General features: G+C 38.2%; 1 protein-coding gene across 2 annotated transcripts; it reads right to left on the bottom strand.

Annotated features, from left to right (window-relative positions):
* Nucleotides 1-599: 599 nt before the first annotated feature.
* Nucleotides 600-20,604, bottom strand: RAPSN (receptor associated protein of the synapse). Of its 2 annotated transcripts, none has more exons than XM_081937732.1 (8): nucleotides 20,108-20,604; nucleotides 14,342-14,680; nucleotides 12,436-12,594; nucleotides 11,040-11,138; nucleotides 10,841-10,963; nucleotides 9,104-9,157; nucleotides 7,352-7,551; nucleotides 600-2,876 (listed from the first exon to the last, which is right to left on the bottom strand). In XM_081937732.1, exons 1-8 carry the CDS (start codon nucleotides 20,321-20,323, stop codon nucleotides 2,804-2,806), a joined length of 1,263 nt encoding a protein of 420 aa, XP_081793858.1. In that variant the 5' UTR covers nucleotides 20,324-20,604; the 3' UTR covers nucleotides 600-2,803. The 2 variants fall into 2 exon arrangements, with proteins under 2 accessions (XP_081793858.1, XP_081793859.1); XM_081937733.1 differs by lacking the exon at nucleotides 20,108-20,604 and adding an exon at nucleotides 15,154-15,279 and having other exon boundaries at nucleotides 601-2,876.
* Between the last annotated feature and the right edge of the window lie 636 nt (nucleotides 20,605-21,240).

Raw genomic sequence — 21,240 nt, 5'->3', positions numbered from 1 at the left:
CCTCTACTGACTTTTTTCTATGAGTAATATCATATATGCTACTAATATTTTTCTATGATTTGGTATTGGGGTAATGGTAAAATTAAGCATGCATAAGAGGGATTACCAATTACAAGAAGAATCTGGTTGCAGTTACTCCAACTAAAGGTGGTGCAACTAAATACTGAATGTAAAGATTATTCTGTTACATGGACATAACACACAATTGATGACTTTATCGAATATATGAAAACAAGCACCAAAACTTTGTTTACTCTCATTCCCTTTTGATATTGGTAGAAACAAGAGGAAGCTGATAGTATTTAGTAGCAAAAATGTGGAAAATCCAGATAAGAGGGGTAAATATGTTTCCATAGAACTGTATCAAGAAAGCTTGTATTTTTAGTTGTCTTGCAGGTTGTAATCCTAATAAACCTGGAGAACAGTAGATTGGTATCTATGTTTCTATAAAGTATTTTTCAGCTGTTTAAAAGAAACTGATAATTTTATCTTAAAATGGTACTGCTTATAGGACTGTAGACCGTTTATGTAAAAAAGTATGTTTATTAAATACTTAAACACAAAATCAATGCATTTCCTATTGGGGACTATGTTTCCATTTTTCCATTAACAAATTAACAGTTAATATACATCACTTGCTTTTCTACTGCACTTCATCAGTAAAAAGATGGTCAGGTCAAATTAACAAAATGGCTGCCTTTGTGGAATTAGAAAATATTCTACAATGTTTGTGCAAGTTACTAGGTTCCCTTTATCACAAATAAGGGTAGTCTTACTAAGATTATTATAGTTCAGGGTTAGACAAATTTAGGCAAAACAAAGACAGTGGCTTCTTATAGAAGAGGCAAAGCTTTTTATAGGTGGTGGCTGATTTCTATTCTTCCACTTTCCTAATAATGAGAATTTTGTATTGTTAGACATGTTAGAGCAGTTTGGTGCTGAGTAAACTTGGTATAAATATGTTGACAGATCTTCATCCACAACCCAGCTATAGTAGGGATGGATTTCCAACAAATTGACAAGTATCTGCCAAGCAAAACTTTGAACTTTTGCTATACCGTTTCAGCTATACTTTAATCATTACTCCATACCTCATTCCATAGTTTTTACTTTATTATCTTTCATACATTTGTTCTTTATAATATATAATTTTGTAGTTTTGATTTCTATATTTTCTCTATAATCTTATTTCTATCTTAATATGCCTACAATGATAACTTAATTTATGAGGTCAACGGTTTACTTGAATCAAACTAGGTAAAAGTAATATATGGTCTATTAACTCTTCATTCTCTTTAATTTTGTATTCCCCTCTAAAGCTGTAATTTTTACTTTTCTATCTCCTATTTATATCCTTGACCTTTATATCCCAGTTGCTTCACTTTACTTCTGCTTTTAATACTTCTCATTTCCTTTATATTCCTTCCTTGTCTTGAGCCCGTGCTGAAGCCCCTTTCCCATGCTCCTTCCAACATTCAGCTTCTTGAAATCTGCCTGTATCCCTCCAACATATTATGCTTGAACTATTCTGGCTCCCTATAATATTGTAGGTTCTAAATCTGCCTTTATCTTGATCGTGCCCTGGGCATACAAGTATCCGTCCTTGATCTTTCTCTGCTAGTGCCTTTGAGCCATTTTTCAGATGACTCATACCATCACTCATATATATCCCCCACAACATACATATATATTTAATCAATATACATCTTTTTCTTTCTTTCTTTCTGCAGTTTCTAAAAGATGAAAACATAGCTACAACTTTAGAAAACACTGACTTCTAGGCTATGATTTTATTTATTCCAGTATAAACAGTTTACAGAAAGTATAAATATATTGCTCACAATTCCATGATTGGACCAATCACACCCATAAAACATTACAAGATGATGGGAAAGGAATACAAGACAAGAAACATTCCCTGGGACACTATAAGGCTCCTCCCACACCCCACTCCCATGCAGAAATTGAATGTTCTGTGAGAATGTAAGCAAACTAAAGGTATCCGATACTTTCAGAAGAACTGAAGGATCCTGTACACTGAAAATAGAGACATACTGAAAGAGTTACATTGCTGAGAGGCAGGTGGGACATCACAGTCTCTTGACTCTGACATAAAATCAGTTGCCCAATCCAGACAATTTGGACTTTCAATCCCACAATTCCCAGGCTACCCAAATTTCTGGAAATCATTTGGAGAGCATCAAGTTGGGTAATGTTCTTTGCAAATGGAAAACGACATATTATGAATGGCTTAACAGTTGTTTTAAAGCATTAACAGCTGTTAGGTACAAAATAAATTAAGAAAAAACATCAGTCAGAATGTTAAATTGAAGTAACTTCAAGCAATGTCTGGAAAAGAGTAGCTGTCAACATGCCTACAAGAAAGCAATACTGTGCCAGTCCAAGAAGTATTATGTAGGCAGGATCAGTATACTTCCCATGAGGAATGAATAAAAAGAAGTGAAGTATGAGTGTCAGAGTTGGCCCTGAAAGAAGCTATCAAAAGAAGCAGAAAATTAAAATCAAAATCAAATTGAGATCAAGCAAACACATTGTTGAAGGAGCAAAGGTGGCTTATTGTATCTCCTTTGAAAAAGGAGGATACAGAATTCCTGGGAGAGGTGTGACAACTTTGTGAAAAGGCATGACAAAGATCTAGGCCTGCATTTTCCATCAATTCTGTAGGAGATTTTGTATCTATATGATGGGTTTCATCTCTAGATCATGTAACAGAACTGCTCCAGTGCTCCAACTTTTCACACCTACTGCATGAATTTTCTTAGGTCATCAGTTCATCAGCAAATCACACAAACCCAGGTTTAACTGATGAACGCCGGCAATTGGGGCAACCTCGTGTTCCATTTGTCTGTAGGCACCTGCAGTGAAAAAGACAGTAGGGAATATCTTAGCCAGGAGTCTGGGTAATGTTCAATTTTATATTTCAAATCTTGATGGAGCAGGTCTTTTTCTGCTGTAATTTCCTGCATTTTTCATTGAAGTGATTGTTTTAAATACTGTAATATATTCCTTAATATTAATATTTTAAGGCTATCTTATCTCTCTGTTCTTATAAAGAAATGCAACATAAACAAATATAATTAAAAGACATGATTTAAATAAACAATAATTGAAACAATTACAATTCAATTGGAATTCACTCCTTTGAAATTATTTGAATGAACTCCTTCACTGAGAAACATTTTATTTTCACAATTGATTACTTCAAGAAGGGAATCAATAATATGAACATCATTTTAACTGCTGCTTTTTTGTGCTTTGAGGATAATATTGAATATTACTATATAAAGATATTTAGGTACTTACCTTTAAAAAAATTAATAATATCAGCAATAATGAACCCATCCTCTCTTCCATAATCCATTATACTATATATTTGCAAGCTACTTGGGAATAACCCAGCTCGCTGTGTTTAGCAACACGTATTGTTGCAATGCAGAATAAAATTTGATGAATGTTAATTTCTGATTGCAATAGGACTAGAATTATAAATTATAAATTTGTTCTGATTTTAAAGAGACCTAGTAATAAAGTACACTGGATACAATTTATTTTCTTCTTCCATTATTTTTTTTCACCGCATAAAAACAATCTGGTTAACACTGGAACCAGGTAAACTAGAATGGAAACATGATCTGACTTGAAGGGGTTCAATTGCACTCCAGGACATCTCTAAATGCTATGTATGTATGTATGTATGTATGTATGTATGTATGTATGTATGTATGTACATACAGTATATGTATATGTGTGTATATTTGTGTGTGTGTGTGTATACCTCCTCCCCTTTATCAATGCCCCCATCCCTGATTAATTTATTATTTAATTTTATTTTACAATATTTCTACAACATCAATTTTGTGAGATTTTGGGCAGCTCACAATAGTGAGGCTGATCAAAAATCCTTCAAGGCAGTCATTTTTCTCCAAGAGAGAAAAGAAGAAAAAAAAGGACCACTACTTTTTATTTATACCTGTAATGTTTTCCTCTGATCCCAGAGAAAAAAAGACAGGATTGCAGTTTGCAAAGTATTATCGTACAAGCATAAAACATCTGCACATTTTTTTTTGGGGGGGGGGGGTAGTGTTGAAATATGGCACTGGTGACTATTTGATCACCATGGTCTAGATCACTAATATGAAATTAACTTCTATCCCCGAGGGGGGGGGAATGTGTTGCCAAAATTAATGTTCAAGTCTGCAGCCCTTTACAGCCAAAAATAAAGATTCTCGCCTTATCTTCTTTAACTAGATTTATAGGAAGACAAACTGGTTTAGGTGACAGAAAACCTAGTAGCTGAATACATTTACTCTAATATCCAATTTATCTTTTACGTTTCTTAGGCTGATGCCTTGATCCAGCTGTTAATGCATGGTGAAGGTGGCTACCCATTTCCTTGAGAATTAAAATAGGCAGAGAATAGTTGTTCATAACCGTCTCTTCTTATAAGGCAAGCTATAGGGCCATGTACAAGAATGAGCTGTAGATTCCCTGTCTCTGAACTAGATCTTCCAAATAGTGTCAATCTTCCTTCCTTCATTTTTCTCAACAGGCAATAATTAACATGTTAAGCAGTGAACATTCTTCTTAGGAGCATTTTGCCACACATCTGACTTTTAATTTTAAAGATAGTAGTTATTTCATTTTGCTGTTTTCCAGAATGGTTGCAGATCCTGTTATTTTTAATTGAAGGAGGCTGAACAGCTTTGCAACACTTAAGTGTTTTATAAATGCTCATTCACTACTTGTCATGGCCAGTGCAGCGTGTTTACAGAAGTATTTTGGTTTCTGAATATTTGCAGTGCTATTTAGTGCACTCTAAAGTTAACCTTGCTGTCAGACCCTGGCTGCCAAAGAGTCATCCATGAGTTCATTTGCTATTTTTCTTGTAAGGCGGGCCCCAATAGCTCTTTGTTTACAAAAGGCTGTGCAAATTTCTCCTTTTACTCAGGTTGAGTGGTCAGTTTGAAAAGAAAAACAGGATAAATACATCAACACTCTTCTAGATTGCATGCATAATTATTAACGTAGTGTTTCTTCACCTATTTGATCTGCCAATGTCAGCATCGTTTCTCACGATACAGCAGAGTTAAATCTCAACAGATTATTTCTCACTATTAATTTTAGGCATTTTGTTTGAAGCCATTCTTCCAATCCAGAGGTTGATTCAGAATATATTTATATTTTGCTTTTATGATTCTAAATACCATATTTTTCGGACTATAAGATGCTCTGGACTATAGCTTTAGAGGAGGAAAACAAGGAAAAAAATCTGCCTCTGCCACCCATTCACTGCCGCCACAGCCTATTCGCCATCACCTGTTCGCCGGCTGATTGGTGCCACACCAACTCCCCTTCCCCCACCACAATATTTGCTGTATAAGATGCACAGACATTTCCATCCACTTTTTTTGGGGGGGGGGAGCACATCTTATAGTCTGAAAAATATGGTATTTATTTCAGTTGGGGGTGGGTGGGAGAACACAGGTTATCAATTCTTAATGCTTATTGTGCACAGTACAAATTAAAACTTGCTGTAATTTAAAAAGTCCATCCAATGAAATTAGTCCATAACTTTAACGCCAAGCCATAAAGCCAGATAGGGAGAAATAACCCGGCTCTATGCTAACTCACTACTCAAATAGTAAAAAAAAAGTTTTTAAAATCTCTTTAAAAGCAATCAAACTTTCATGAAGAGGAGGGAGATGATCTAACATTTCGCAAGACTAGGCCCCTGAAAATTGGAATTTGGACACCATAACTTTGGAGGGAGACCTTGTTCAGAAGAACATCTGGAGCAAGCAGGACTGTCAAGGAAAATATTATTATTAAATAAGACTGATACCGTAACATTAGCAATGTCTCAAAGTTATATGACCTTCTGACAAACAAAGTCAATGGGGAAGCCAGATTCACTTAACAACTGTATTACTAACTTAACAACAAAGCAGTGACTCACTTAATAACTGTGGCAAGAAAGGTTGTAAAATGGGACAAAACTCGCTGAACAGTTAGCAACAGAAATTTTGGGCTCAATTGTAGTCATAAGTTGAAGACTACCTGTACAGAAAAGCACTCACCTTATCTTTCAACCCAATTAAATTGTGCATGGATTCTACACCCAGAAGAGGAAAAGTTACATGTAGCTGATATTTCTTCTAAAGATCTGCACATTCTGAATGTTCAAGTAACACAAAAATGCCAGTGCTTGGGGTGTGTGTGTGTGTGTGTGCGCGCATGTGTGTGTGTATTTCATGGAGCCAGTGAGTTTTTGAGCTGAATCCCTTGCTAATCTAATCTCTTGTGTGCTATACTTTTTAATAATGATAGTTTAACTTGTTTTATAGTTTTAAATCTTTATTGCAGGACGCCGCTTCTTATGAGGCAGTTATAGAAATCTGGTAGATAAATACTTTAGCCTGATACATATCTGTCATATGTGCATATACTACATATACTACATGTTTTATGCATGTAATAGTGTTAAAATAGTTTTCAGCTGAATTGTTTCTTCAAGTGTACATTTTAAATGGAAAGCACATTTGTTAACATCTCTGCAATTCTAACTTGTTAGTTTTCTAGCTCTAATGCATAAGATGACTGAATGAGAAAGCACCAGGAAAAAAAGGGAATAATCGCAACACACATTCAATTCAAACACGTGGTGTAGCACAGGACTGGACAACTTGTGATGTCTAATTAAATGCAGCTTCTGATCAAGTTAGAACATTCCGCTGCATGCTTAATATATACCCGATTTGTTATTTTTGGATAGGCAGTGTAAACAGGGCTGCTGGCAGGTTATTAACCACAGCTGATAACTGTGTTTGGCTCAATGGGTCATGGGTTTGGGGAGTCTGACTCTCAAGCTTGTTCCCCTGATTCAGCAAGCTAAAATTTACCTCTAAGTACACAGATATTATGCCTAAGTCAGAACTCACTAAAATTGGACTGTAAGGACATAAGAAGCCAGCTAAGACATTGATAAAAGGATGCATTCCTGAGAAGGAAATCTAAGTACGAGATTAAAAATCAATTTTGGGGAAAGTATCCCAGCTTTCAAGGATAAAAGTTTCAGTAATAAATTGTTGTTTCAATGGAGTGGTATAAAGAAATGTTAAAAAAACCATAAATGCCAATACAGAACTTCTTCGTTTCATTTGTTCTGGAGGAATTACATCCCCTTTTTTGTCTCTATGGTTTTTGCTTTCTCTTATTACACCGCCCCGAGTCCCTTTGGGGAGAGGAGGCGGTCTATAAATTAAATAAAATTAAAATTAAATTAAATTAAATTATTCCAGCATGGTTTACGTTTTCCCCTTTTGCCCCTTACTTTAAATGGAAGACGTGGGAGCAGGGCAATGCCTGGAGCTGGTGGTTCCTGTCACCAATGGACTCGCCACACATGCCACAGTAGAGTTCCATTTCTTCAACGCATTCGTGGAACTTCACCACTTGATTACGAAGTTCTCTCTGCTGACCCTTTGTGCGATAGATCCCTTCACAAATGCAATGAATCTTCAGCAGGCAAAGCTGCATAAAAGAGAAGACAGAGAAAAATAACCACGAGAAGAATATTCGAAAGGATGCACTCCATGGGTCCATCTCATTCCTAGTTCCCGATTATCCAAAGCATTGCATCTTTTAAGCTTTTGAAATGTGATGTTCTTTTCTCATCCCTTCTGCTGCTTTTTATTTTACTTGGCAGAAGCTCACCAACTGTCAGACAGATCCTGCTTTTCTTTGGCCATCTGTTGCCTCCTCTTCCCAAACTCTGCTTCTTACCATTCCTATTTGTACTTTGGGGGGGGGGGGAGAATGGGTGATTTCACTTTTTGCTTACCATTTTATCTTATACATTCACTGATCCCTTTTTTTTCATATTTACCTAATTGTGTGTGTGCTCTGCAAAATCCCCTCTTCTGAAGAGTTCCGCATGAATAATGCTAGCAACATAGAAAGTTTAGGGCTTGGATTTCTCAGTGCAAGAAATTTTGTGTGGATATTCTCGACACTCCAACAATCATAGGTTCAAATTGTTTCAGGATCCTTGGGTTAAGATATAATCTTTTCTAGCATCACCTTTCCAAAGCCATAATTAAATACCCTACCATTTAGAAAAGTCAGGAGCTGCAATTATTCCACTGGGGCAGGAGATGCCCCACCACCCAGAATCAAAACATCTGATGTTAGCTTTCCATTCTGCTATGTAACCCTCACGGGAGAGCTATTTTTCTGTTGAGTGACAGAACCTCATCAACAATGTCTAAAGGGTTGGAACACAAATAAGGGCCATCACTGTTGATCCCTCCCTCATATTAGTGGGTTAGTAATGATTCAACATAATATTTGGGTGCATAATTACATTTTTAAAACCCTGGATGTTTGTTATCAGGCAGAATTATGAGATACATACACTATATTGCCAAAAGTATTCGCTCACCTGCCTTTGCTCGCATATGAACTTACAGTATTTAACCTGTGATTATGTCTTCCCGACTGAATTGCTGTTAGCATTTCCCCCCCCCCCCTTTGGATCCATTGTTGAGTCACTGACACTGCATTAGTGCCCATAATGTAGCTAGATATTTCCTTAGTCTACTCCATGCTTCATTCATTTGTATTATCTTACAGATGCATATCAGTTATAACGTGACTTCTCCAAATTAATGACTTCTTTCATTATTCTTTGTGCTAATTGTAGTTAGTCTGGATTTTATCAGACTGATTTTCATTTATCTGTTCTGTATTAATATGAGTATTGGGTAGAGAATTTGTAACAACATCCATTAGACATCATTCAGCAGAGATCTGGAGCATGCAGCATGCCATATGGGAATGCATGGGGCAGGCAGAGGTTGAGGAGAGAAGGTAATCCTGCAAGTAGCTCGGTTCTATAGTATCTAAAGCTTTAAAGGCAATAACCAGGAAACTTGAATTGCACCTGAACATCTATTGGGAGCCAATATAAGTTCATATGCGAGTAAAGGCAGGTGAGCGAATACTTTTGGCAATATAGTGTAGATAAATGCACATTAAGCAGAACATAATAGTTTATCGTGGATATAGTTTAAAAAAAACTTACTTTGTTTCCTAGTCCCTCTGCTAGCTCATGAGCCCTCTCAATATTTTCTAATGCCTGTAGAAAGCAGAACATATATGTACTTGAGTCCACTCCATAAGATTTTGGGCAGCCTACAACATTAAGATAATACAACAATAAAACAGTATGAATGTGCATCCAGGAAAAAAAACCAAGACAAATAAAATCACAGGACTTGATAACTATCCTAAAGCAAAGGCCTAGAGGTTTTCAAAGACATCCTGATCATCATCGGGGCAGGAGCCATGCAGCTCTCAGGAGGGATGCTGTTTAAGAGTAAGTGCTACAACAAAAAAGGCATGTCTCCTGGATGCTGATAGACAACATTGTTTAACCAAAGGAATTTGGACCGTCAATCCAATTATATGGGACAGGCAAAAACTATCACAGCGGTAGTGATACTACCATATTACTTGGTAGTCCATCAAGTAATCAGGCCCTATGGTATCAAGTGTTTATAGGCGAGGAGGGTGAGGTGCCAAGTATGGTAAGATGATGTCTTGAAATATGTGGTGGTTCTGAAGAACTTCTTGCTTGAATCTGTGATATGTACCTGAGGTTCAGAGAGTGCCAAGATAGGGGAAACTGCATCAACCTAATCCCTGGAAGTCTAGGTAATACTAGGAAACATTTACTCCCTTTATTTTATAATAGCTAAATACCACACATATTCAAAATTATTTGTGTATACACTCTGTAAAATATATAAATACGTATACACATACACATGTACACACACACACGTTTGCTGTAGTAATTAAAGACACTGGATTAAGAGCAAGGAGACTGTGAGTTCTCATCCTGTCACAGGAATAGAAGCCAGATAGGTCATTTTGTGCCAGTCACTCTCAGCCCTTAGAGTTGAGAGTCAGCCCTAGGAATTTGAAAAATATCCTGGAAGAAGAAATGTCAAACCACTTCCACAATGTTTTCCAAGAAAACTGCCTTTGTTTATTAAATTGCCAAGAGTTAAGGTTTCATGGTACCCAAATTATACATAACTATTTATATTTTTATATATATTATTTCAGTAGACTCTGAGCAGTGTACAAGCTACAGTTAATAACCCTAATAAATGTTATAATGTTCTTCATCCACATTAAAACAACACAGCCATAAAACTAGCTGGGAAGCCCACAGGTTCTCATTCTGGGCCTAAGGCCTGCTTAAAAGCAATGGTTTTTAGTGTCTTCTGCAATGTCAGAAGGGAAACAGCATGTATAGCTCTGGGGTCAGCATATCTTATGGCAGCGGTGTCCAAACTTGGGAACTTTAAGACTTGTGGACTTCAACTCCCAGAATTCCCCAGCCAGCATGGCTGGCTGGGGAATTCTGGGAGTTGAAGTCCACAAGTCTTAAAGTTCCCAAGTTTGAACAACCCTGTCTTATGGGGAAACAACTTTCAGTTGATCATTTCTACATGCTCAACTACAATGAGTGAATCATATTTGTTAAGGTAGCCTATGATGAATCCCAGCACTACTCCATTTATTCATTTTGCTTACAGATAACTGGGTTATTCATCTTGCAGATCCAAATGTACATTGGATAAACAGTTTTGAATACAAGCCAAATTCTTGTTTCCTCGGTATGGATGTTACTTTGTGGACATAAAGACTGGGCATAGAGGGAAAAAAAAACTTCATGCCATTTTGGTGACTCATAAAAATGCAAATGAATCTAATAGGCTGTAGTTTCTTACTGCAGCCTATTACTGACCTTGTCGAGGTCCTTTTGCATCAGCCAGCACTTGGCTACACCAAGCAGCACCTGAACTTGTCCCAGACGGTTTCCAATCTCAGTCATGATGCTCATGGAGGAATCATAGCGGGGAAAAGCTGTCTGGGTTGTAAGAAAAGGTGTCAGTCGCTGTGCACTATTGCCCTCAGGCAGCCTCTTTCATAGGAGAGGGTCATACCTGTACATCTGCACGGCTGCGGTGGATATCAGCAAAGCAGAGCAGGCACTGTGCTTGCAAAGGACGATCTCCATGCTGAAGGGCAATCTTCATTGACTCCTAGTAAGACAAGCTTTCAGAATTTGAACTCAAGATGAACGTCTATCACCTACTAAGTTCTAAATTGTGACCTAAGAAACAGGTGTCTGAGTGAAGGAAAGGGGATCTTGTCCTGTTTGCAATCCACATTAAAGACCATATCTCTCTCTCTTGAAGAGTGTGAAGTAGAGGAGAGAGGTGAGGGAAGAAGAGAAGGATAGGAGAGAGGGGGGGGAAGAGGGGGAGAGAAAGAAGGAGTGGAAAGGGAAGAAAGGAGAAGGAGAGAGGAAGGGGAAGTAGAGAAGGACAACAGAGGGAAGAAAGGAGGTAGGGAGGAGGAGGAGAGAGGGAGAAGAAAGTGATGGATAAGGTACAAATATGGTGTATGGAGCGCAGAAGAGCCAATAATTGTTTTTGGGAGTTGCTGGTAAGACGAATTGACGTAAATATTTAATAATATAATACAATGTTGGTTATGTAATAGTATAAATGTGGGTATATATTATGAAAATGAATATATATGTATGTATGTATGATGTATGTATGTATGTATGTATGTATGTATGTATGTATGTATGTATGTATGTATAAAAGACCACATCTCTTCTCCCAAATTGTTTCAACAAAATAAAAGGTTGAAGGAAGAGGTAGTCACCTATTTCAATCAGCTGGCCTGGCACTTCCTTAGTTTTACCTCCCGGGGATTTATTGTATTTTAATTGGGTTTGGGGTTTTAATTGTGATGTTTTTAGGATTAGAATATATTTATTTCTTAGTACAGCCTATCTCCCCCTCCAAATGTATCTTAAATGTATTTTATTATTATGACTGGTTTTATTTGTATTGACTGTACACCGCCCCGAGTCCCTTTCTGGGAGAGGGGCGGTCTAAAAATCTAAGAAATAAAATAAAATAAATAAATAAGGTTATGCAGTCTGGACCTTCCTCAAACAGTCAAAATACTTTGCCATTGCTTTGTAGTTTTATTGGGTTCCTTTGCAGTTCAAAAATCATTTTCTTCCACCAAAGAAAAGGATCTGTGTTCTTATATATAAAAAATTAGTGACGTGTACTGATGTTTATAGATAAAGGTGGCTTTCAATTTTTTTTTTGCCCCATAATGGGGCTTTATAACAAAAAATAACTGTATTGACAGTGGATGCAGTTGCTGCAAGATGGCGCAATAGTCTATACAAAACAGTGATTAAAGCACAACTCAATGTGGTCAAATCGACTTTCTGCAGAACATACACCCCCCCCTCCAAATCTTAGCTTTACCCAGTAGCCTTCCCCCTACTCCAAGAAGCCGTGCTTGTACCTCACAGCATTCCATAGCATCTGGCAAGCGCCCCAGCTTCCGATAGGCTACAGCCATGTAGAACTGGCTCATTGCTCGGTACTTTAAACTCCAGCCCTTTCCATAATCATTCACCAGCTCTGCTGCCTTGCATGGGAAAAACAGAGCTTTTTCATAGTCCTTGGAAAGAGAAGAAGACGCAAGGAGAGAGGTTGAGAGGAAAGATACAGAAAGGCTGCAGAAATGGTAAAAGCTATGATTGTTTAAAGTTGTGAAATCTTGTAAGCTGTTTTGATTTTGATTTTTCTATGGTTAACGGCGAGATATAAATTCACCAAGGAATAATGTTTATGACAACTTATAACCTAGATTGATTGATTTAAAACTTACGGTGAAAAAAGCCATGGTTTCAACCTGCTTTTATAAGAAGCACCAATATAGAGTTTGGGCATGGTGAACTCGTTGGAATATAAGATTACCCCATTAATTATATTTTTCTGGTTAAAGAAATGAACTGGTGATAGTACTGTAAACATATGTGCATTATACATGTACCCATTCTGAAATGCGGAATGAGAGTTCAATGTGGCAAGTTTCCACTAAGTAAGGTAAACTGTAGTCTATATATCTGAAGCCTCTGTTAAGATAAGGCAAGTCCTCACACTTCATTTGAGTTCACAGTGAGAAGATTGAAAAATGACTATTCTAAGTAAATTTGTCCAAATTTACACCAAAATAAGCAATATTAATGCTGACGGTATGAATTTTCCTAGAAATAGCAAAATGCTGTAATGTTTCTTGTTCAAAACATGATCAAAATAAGGAATGTTCTCTGAGAGCTTTACATATAGCAACACGTAATAGATATTAAGTTACACATTTGATAATCTCCTCTCAGAAATGGATCCATAAGCATTAGTAGTGATCACAGATAACTATTTCATGTGATTCTACCTTAAACCATAATAATATGAAAATGATTATGTGATTAAATCCTTGAAATGTCAGAAAAGCTTTCTCCTTTCTTTTGTTTATTCTTAGATGTATACTATGATTCCTCAGTGTTCTTTTGTTTCATATCCAATGTATTGTCTTTTAAATTCAGTTTGTTTTTTGGGATATGTATTTAATTTTTTTTAACTTTTGGGATGTGTTTTTTTTTAATGTTGTACGCCGCCCTGAGTCCTTTTGGAGAAGGGCGGCATATAAATCCAAATAAACAAGCAATAAAATAGAATGATAAAATTAGATGGCCAAAATGTAAAAAAAGAAAAAGAAGACTATTTAAATCTCCCCATTAGCTAATCAATATAAAGCTTGTTATGACAAGTAAATAATATCCATGTCGAAAAATTGCAATCTGTGGTACAACAATCTTACTTTTTCTGGAAGATTTTCCCTATCTAAATATGTGAGTTGAAACAATAGTTCCATTGAGGCAGGAGATTACAAAGGGTTGTATCTAGGATCATGTATGGGCACTAAACTAATAGCCAAAATTCCAAAATATTACAAGGCCACATAATAATTTTCGCATGTTTTCCCTGATTTCTCAAGATTTTAGATCATAATTCTAAAAAGTTGTGAAACTAAGCAAATTAGCAATATTTCAGGTCTTACCTAATCAAAACATTTTTTTAAAAAAATGTTGACATCCCAGAGATACCATTTTAGGGGAGTCGTGAATGGCGTTGTTTCCCTAAACACTATGCCCCTGAGCTCTGATTTATGTGATGTCCTCACAAGCTTCAGATCACAAAGTTATGGTTCATAGAAAGAAAACAGGGGGAAACCCCTGCCCTCTAGGTTCAAGCTACCATCTGTACCATCCTTCAGACAGTTGGAAAAATGTCTCCCTTTCCTTTTCTTCCATCTGCATTTTTTAAACTTCTGATCTACGTTCTTTTGTCATTTCTGCAATACTCACTTTGAGGTGTGTGTAGAAATTTCCTAGACTGCAACAGACACGACACTCAAGCATCTTGTCGTCGTTGTTGTGAGCGTACCGTAGAGCTTTCTCAAAACACTCCAGAGCTTTTTGGAAGACACTGAGGCCAAGGTAGGCATTGCCCATGCTGAGATTGACTTGGCCATTTAGTTGCAGGCCCAATGTTGTACCTCGCATGTTCAGGCAGGTCTTACAATAGGAGATGGTTTTCGGGAATTCGCAGAGCTTCTCGTTGCTCCGTGCCAAATTCAGGTAGCTCTCAGTAAGGTAGTCAGGATCCTCCAGTTCTCGGGCAGTGTCAATCTGCATGACTGCAAACTTTCAGCAAAAGAACGTAAGATTTAAGAAGCAACAAGTCTAATCCTAAACTTCGGTCATAATGAATTCATGTAATTTTATTGATGGTATTTTTAAAATAAGATTAAAAACCAGTACAGGAATTAAAAAAGAAACAAAGAAAATTCGAAGGAATGGTGAATAAGTAAAAGAAAATAGAAAAAGAAAAAAAAGATTATAAAGAAGAGGCTTCTGATCTTTTGGGCAGCAGTTACAAAGGCATTTATATTTTAATTTTTTTTACTTCATAATGTATTTATTTCCATAAGCTACCCATAAATCACAAGTTCATTTTTTTCCAGCAAAAGTTCAAAAGGGGTTTCCAATCCCTTATAAATGCTCTAATCAAACTGGATAGTTTTGCCATCTGTAGTGGCTCTGACCATAATCAAGATTGGAGTTGACAATTTGGACCTACTCTGTGATAAGACAAGGCTCAGGGCTACAAAACCTACCTTGTTTGTTGTTGTTTTTTGCTATAAAGTTAAACTCCACCAAATGGTTCCATGTGCAAAACAGTGGCTCAGGAAAGCAGTCAAATGCTAAGGAATATGGTGTCCTATTTGCATATGCTTTTGACTGTCTGCTTTTTGAAAATGTTCCTCCAATTTTTAATTTAAAAAACCCATAGGAAAAAAGGAAAAAGATATGGTTGTTTTTTCTCTTCACTTAAATGAAATTTAGAAACGACGAAAAGAAAATTGTGTAAGCAAGCTAAATAATATTACATCAAATAACCTCTTGCTTTATTTCCTATTGATGTAATTTGACTCAGGGTTGACTCAGTCTTCCATCCTACTGAGGTTGGTAAAATGAGGACCCAGATTGTTGGGGGCCATATGCTGACTCTGTAAACCGTTTAGAGAGCTGTAAAGCACTGTGAAGCGGTATAATAGTCTAAGTGCTATTGGTATGTATGTATGTATGTATGTATGTATGTATGTATGTATGTATGTATTCTAATTAGTGTTGTTTTGGCAACTGCCTGGACAAGCCCTTTAACCTTATAGATAAAACATATTCTGTAAACCAATTATTGAACAATAGGGCTGTGCAAAGCACTTGAAATAGACATTTTGCACGAGTCAGTACTAGCAGGGTACCTGTGAGCAAAGTGTTAAACTAGCCATATTCTTTGGGATGTGCTTTGCAAAGGGCCTCTTTCAAATGCTTTGCACAGCACTACTAAGCAAATTGTCTGTGATGAATTCTGCCAGAGCAGACTAAAGAGCTAATTCAGCACAGAAAGTACTGTTATGACCAGAACTGTGGAAATATGGACTGAAATGCTCAATTGGCAATGGGAGTTCACAGAACATGTTTCACTTGAGCTCTTTGAAGAAAATCAGGATAAAAATAAATTATAATAATTGGAAAATCCATTTCAAACCCCAATTGATCTTTTCCTTCAATTCCTACCATTTTAATCAAACTACTATAATATGTCACCAATTTAAATCTTATAAAAGCTGTATAGATACTCTAAATATAGTCCCCTTCGAAGTATCTGAAAGTATATTTATTTGTATATTGTGTTTTCAAAAAACACCAGCCATGGGTTTTATCCTAACAGTTTGGAGAGGAATCAGATCAACACATCAGGTTCAAACACTGTGAATTTATGGATCTAACATTACAATTTATGAACATGCAGATTTACTGAGTTCAGCATTATGTCTTTTTATTCTGCTCCCCAACTTGCTTTTTGTAACATCTTATTAACGGAGTGGAAGATTTTGAACACTGGCCTGAAAATTTAATAATACAAATTTGCAAACTAGAATGCTCCTCAAAATATCCATTGATGGATGAACTCTTCTTTCTTATAATTTATTATTATTATTATTATTATTATTATTATTATTATTATTATTATTATTATTATTATTATTATTATTATTATTATTATTATTATTATTATTATTATTAATTAGCGCTTATAGACCGCCCCCTCTCCCGAAAGGGACTCGGGGCGGTGTACAGTCCGTATCGAAATACAACAAATTAAAACATAATAAATAGATACATAAATACGTATATGAGAGGAGGATAAAAATATGCCAAACTGTACAGCTAAATAAATAAATCAAAATATACAAAATTTAAAATCCCAATATCATATAAGATTAAATTTAAAAGAGACTATCCCTCTAAAAACCAGTAAAAATGTGTATGCCAGGAGGTAGACGTTATAAATTATGCCAGACCAGCCAGTCGGAACAGGTGTGTCTTCAATTTCTGTCGGAAGGAGCGGAGGTCAGTAGTGGTTCTAATGTCGGGGGGGAGGTCATTCCAGAGGGTTGGGCCCATCACAGAGAAGGCCCTACTCCTCGGTGTCGCCCGTTGGCATTGCCTCGTGGACGGCACCAGGAGAAGGCCCTCCCTGTGAGAGCGAATTGGCCGCAGGGATGTATGTGGGAGGATGCGATCCCGCAGGTAACTAGGCCCTATGCCATGGAGCGCTTTAAAGATGGTAATCAGAACCTTGAAACGCACCCGAAAGACTACAGGCAGCCAGTGCAGCTCGCGCAGGAGAGGTGTTACGTGGGAGTACCTAGTACTCCCCATGACTACCCGCGCGGCTGCGTTCTGGACTAGCTGCAGTCTTCGGGCGCGTCCCAAGGGAAGCCCCATGTAGAGAGCGTTACAGTAGTCCAGGCGAGACGTCACCAGTGCATGAGTGACTGTGCGTAGGGCATCCCGGTCCAGAAGGGGGCACAATTGGTGCACCAGGCGAACCTGGTGGAACGCCCCCCTTGCCACGGCTGCCACATGATCATCCATTGACAGCCGGCCATCTAGGAGGACGCCCAAATTGCGCGCCCGTTCCACAGGGGGCAATTGTTCGCCCCCTATGGCCAGAGATGGAATCAGCTGGCTGAACCGAGGTGCCGGTAGCCACAGCCACTCGGTCTTGGAGGGGTTGAGTTTGAGTCTGTTGTCCCCCATCCAGACCCCGACGGCTTCCAAACACCGGGACATCACTTCGACAGCCTCGTTGGGGTGGCTTGGGGTTGAGATGTACAACTGAGTATCATCAGCGTACAGATGGTACTCAACCCCCAAACCACGGATGATCTCACCCAGCGGCTTCACATATGCGTTGAACAAAAGGGGCGAGAGGACCGACCCCTGCGGCACCCCACAAGAGAGTGGCCTCGGGGTCGACCTCTGCCCCCCAGTCAACACACATTGCATCCGGCCGGAGAGGTAGGAGCCGAACCACCGTAACACGGTGCCTCCGACTCCCATCCCCTCCAGCCGGCGCAATAGGATACCATGGTCGATGGTATCAAAAGCCGCTGAGAGGTCTAATAGGACCAGGATAGAGGAACAACCTCTATCTCTGGCCCTCCAGAGATCATCAACCAACGCGACCAAGGCTGTCTCTGTGCTGTGCCCGGGTCGGAAGCCGGACTGGCGTGGGTCTAGATATACGGATTCATCGAGGCGACGTGGAAATTGCTGCGCCACCACATTCTCAACAACCTTTGCTAAAAAGGGGAGGTTGGAGACTGGACGGTAATTAGCTAGCTCCGTTGGGTCAAGTGAAGGCCTCTTGAGTAGGGGCCTCACCACCGCCTTTTCTATCATTCAATCAGCATCTGGTATCAGCTGTTATAACAACACTCTATTCTTTTGTTCTATGCATGGTCTCTCATGGTTAGTTTAAAAGATCTTCCCATACACTGAAAAATTAACATTAGAAATCTCTAATCAGTCCCTCCAAAAGTAGTTGAACCTCTCTTTTTTGTTTAATGTTTACAGATCCCATTTGAATGTAGATTTAAATACTAAACCCTGCTCTACAACCAAGTTACTACTACAGCTACAAGAAATATTGTTCCTCAAAAAAATATTTTATAAGAAAGAAGAGTTCATCCATCAATGGATATTTTGAGGAGCATTCTAGATTGCAAATTTGCATTATTAAGTTTTCAGGCCAGTGTTTAAAATCTTCCACTCCGTTAATAAGATGTTACAAGGGGCCCATTAAGACAAATATACCTTAACTGAAAGGCCTCAGGCTTAACAGTCTTGATACCTTAATAAACTTCTTAAAACCATTTGCAACCCAAATTGAACAATACAAATATAGCAGACTATATAATCTTTAATCAGATGTGGGTATGTTTCTAAACTACAAATACAGGTGGTCCTTGATTTATGGCCACAATTTTGAACCCCAAATTTCGGTTGCTAACCGAGACATTTGTGAAGTTAATTTTGCCCCATTTTACGACCTTGCTTGTCACAGTTGTTAAGTTAGTAATAAAGTCATTAAGTGAATCTGGCTTTCCCATTTATTTTGGTTGGCAGAAGGTCGCAAAAGGTGATCACACACTGCAATCCCATGGGGATGCCGCAATAGTTGTGTGAAAAACAGTCATAAGTTACTTTTTCAGTGCCATTGTAACTTCAAATGATCACTAAATGGACTGTTGTAAATCTGTACACTGTATATCACCAGTGGTGTTGGGGGTTCAGTGCTCTAACTCAATACTACAGTAGATTTTCCACAGGTTTCTCTTTCCTACTTTCCAGTAGATCTAAAGTTGCATCCACAACATAATAAATTGAGAATAGGAAAATCTTAATTCACATCTCATTTCAACTATGGATCTCTGGATTGCCTTGTAAAACTCCTCAAACAGAAATAACAATTAAAAAGAAAAGACTTTTGGATTCAAGGCAATGTATATTGAAAACAATGAAAGATTTCTGCAGAATTTACCCAAAAGTAAGAAGATCTTGAATTTAAGATCTTTCAAAGCAACATTTAATAGAAAACAACTCAGCAAATCTATTTATTAGATTTATGCACCAACCATCTCACTTTGAAAAGCGATCTAGATGGCTTCTATGGCAACCATCACATTGTGAAAGTTATTTTGAATAGAAAAAGAGAATGTTCCATTCAAATAAATAATGTTGAAAAAACCCTAGCCCTAATCCTGGCATCACAGTATAAACTGTGTGTGAATTTGTGTGTTCGTGTACAAACGCACATACTGTTTAACCTACAGTTATTTTACACAGCTGACAATTCTACAAAATAAAGGACAGCCGCAGCATATGGTGTCTCAGCTTTGCAAAACCACACAACCCCCCAGGTACACATGCAAATGGCTAACAATGTAACACCCAGCATACTTAATTCTGCAGGTGAGAAACCTTTATAGACTGCTCATGAGGTCTAGGACTGCAGGTGGAAATGCAGAATGGCGATTTCCAAAGGTAAGAATTTGGCAGGGCTTCAGGATCTGCAATTTTAAAAGAATCCCAACCAGTACTACGTTTGCTGTTCGATTGTGGCTGGACCGTAATCTGGAGCCCTACCTTTCTACCCACCACCCTCTCCGTAACCTAGCAAGAGAAAAAGACATGCGGCCAATCTGAATGCTTTACCTTTAACATATCTTTGTACCTGCCCATCTCCGAGTGAGCAGTGATGAGGCATCCCAGAACTCGAAACCTGCCAGCTGCATCTGTGCTCTTTTCCAAAACCCGCAACCAGACTTGAAGGGCCTTTTCTGTCTGACTGGACTGATACAACTGGAGTCCTTTTTCTATCTGCTGCTTGGTCTGGTCCTGTCCCATCTTCTTCGTGCTCCAGAGCTGCATACACCAACTTGTCGGAAGAGCAGACCTGTCGGAGTGGCTGTTTAGATGGGCTAAAAGAAACAATTACAGTGAAGTTGGTGCTAAAACAGGAGGATGGACTGCATGGTGCCAAAGCTCAGGGCCCACCGGAATCTCGGATGGCTCAGCCTGGAGGAATGTCAATCGGATATGGGAAAGAAAGGCCCACCCAAATGTTAAAGCAACCACCCTGATCTTCTAGAATAGCATCCTCGGTGCTGTTATCCTATCAGAGCTTTCTACAACCCAGGCCACAAACAAAGTGGAAGACAAGAAAAGCACAGCGAGGAAAGCAGGAAAGAGCCTAAGTGGCTGGAGTGAAATTCAATCGGAATGGCCCCTCCCAAGCCCCTCCCTTCCATTGGGACAGCTGTGCCTGCCAATCCTTGCCATGTGATCTCACAGGAATGTCAGACTTGGTAACCCCCAAGGTCAGAAAGCAAGCCAGAGCAACCAATCAGCTTCCCTCTACGCTGCCTTTATATAAATACATCAGAGAGGCCAAATGGAGCCTTTCTTCAATGAGTTCATGTACAGAGGCAAACGCAAAACGAAGGGAGGTTGGAAATGACGTTTCAGAGTTTTAAAAGGAAAAAGCTTTTTTTTCAACTAATGAACAGGGGGAAAATAATCACTAGAATTATTTCTAGTGGGATGGTCACTAGATAAGAGCTAGAAACAAACCTTTTATATATAGTGTTTTATTTCAGTTTTGACAATCTGATATATTTTTTTAAAAAAGCTGTATGTCTGATAAAAATGCAAAAAGGACAAATAAAAAACCAGGAGATTGCTCTACCTACTGTATAAATTGAAACCACTGAGAGATTTTTAGTTAAGAAACTACTTTTGGGAGACCATGACGGAGATAAATAAAGAATGGTTTGAGAGAGAGAAAA

This window comes from Natrix helvetica (genome assembly GCF_964273705.1).
Source record: "Natrix helvetica genome assembly, chromosome: 1".
In the NCBI taxonomy this organism is placed as follows: Eukaryota; Metazoa; Chordata; class Lepidosauria; order Squamata; family Natricidae; genus Natrix; species Natrix helvetica.
This window is presented reverse-complemented; position numbering and strand designations above follow the sequence as displayed.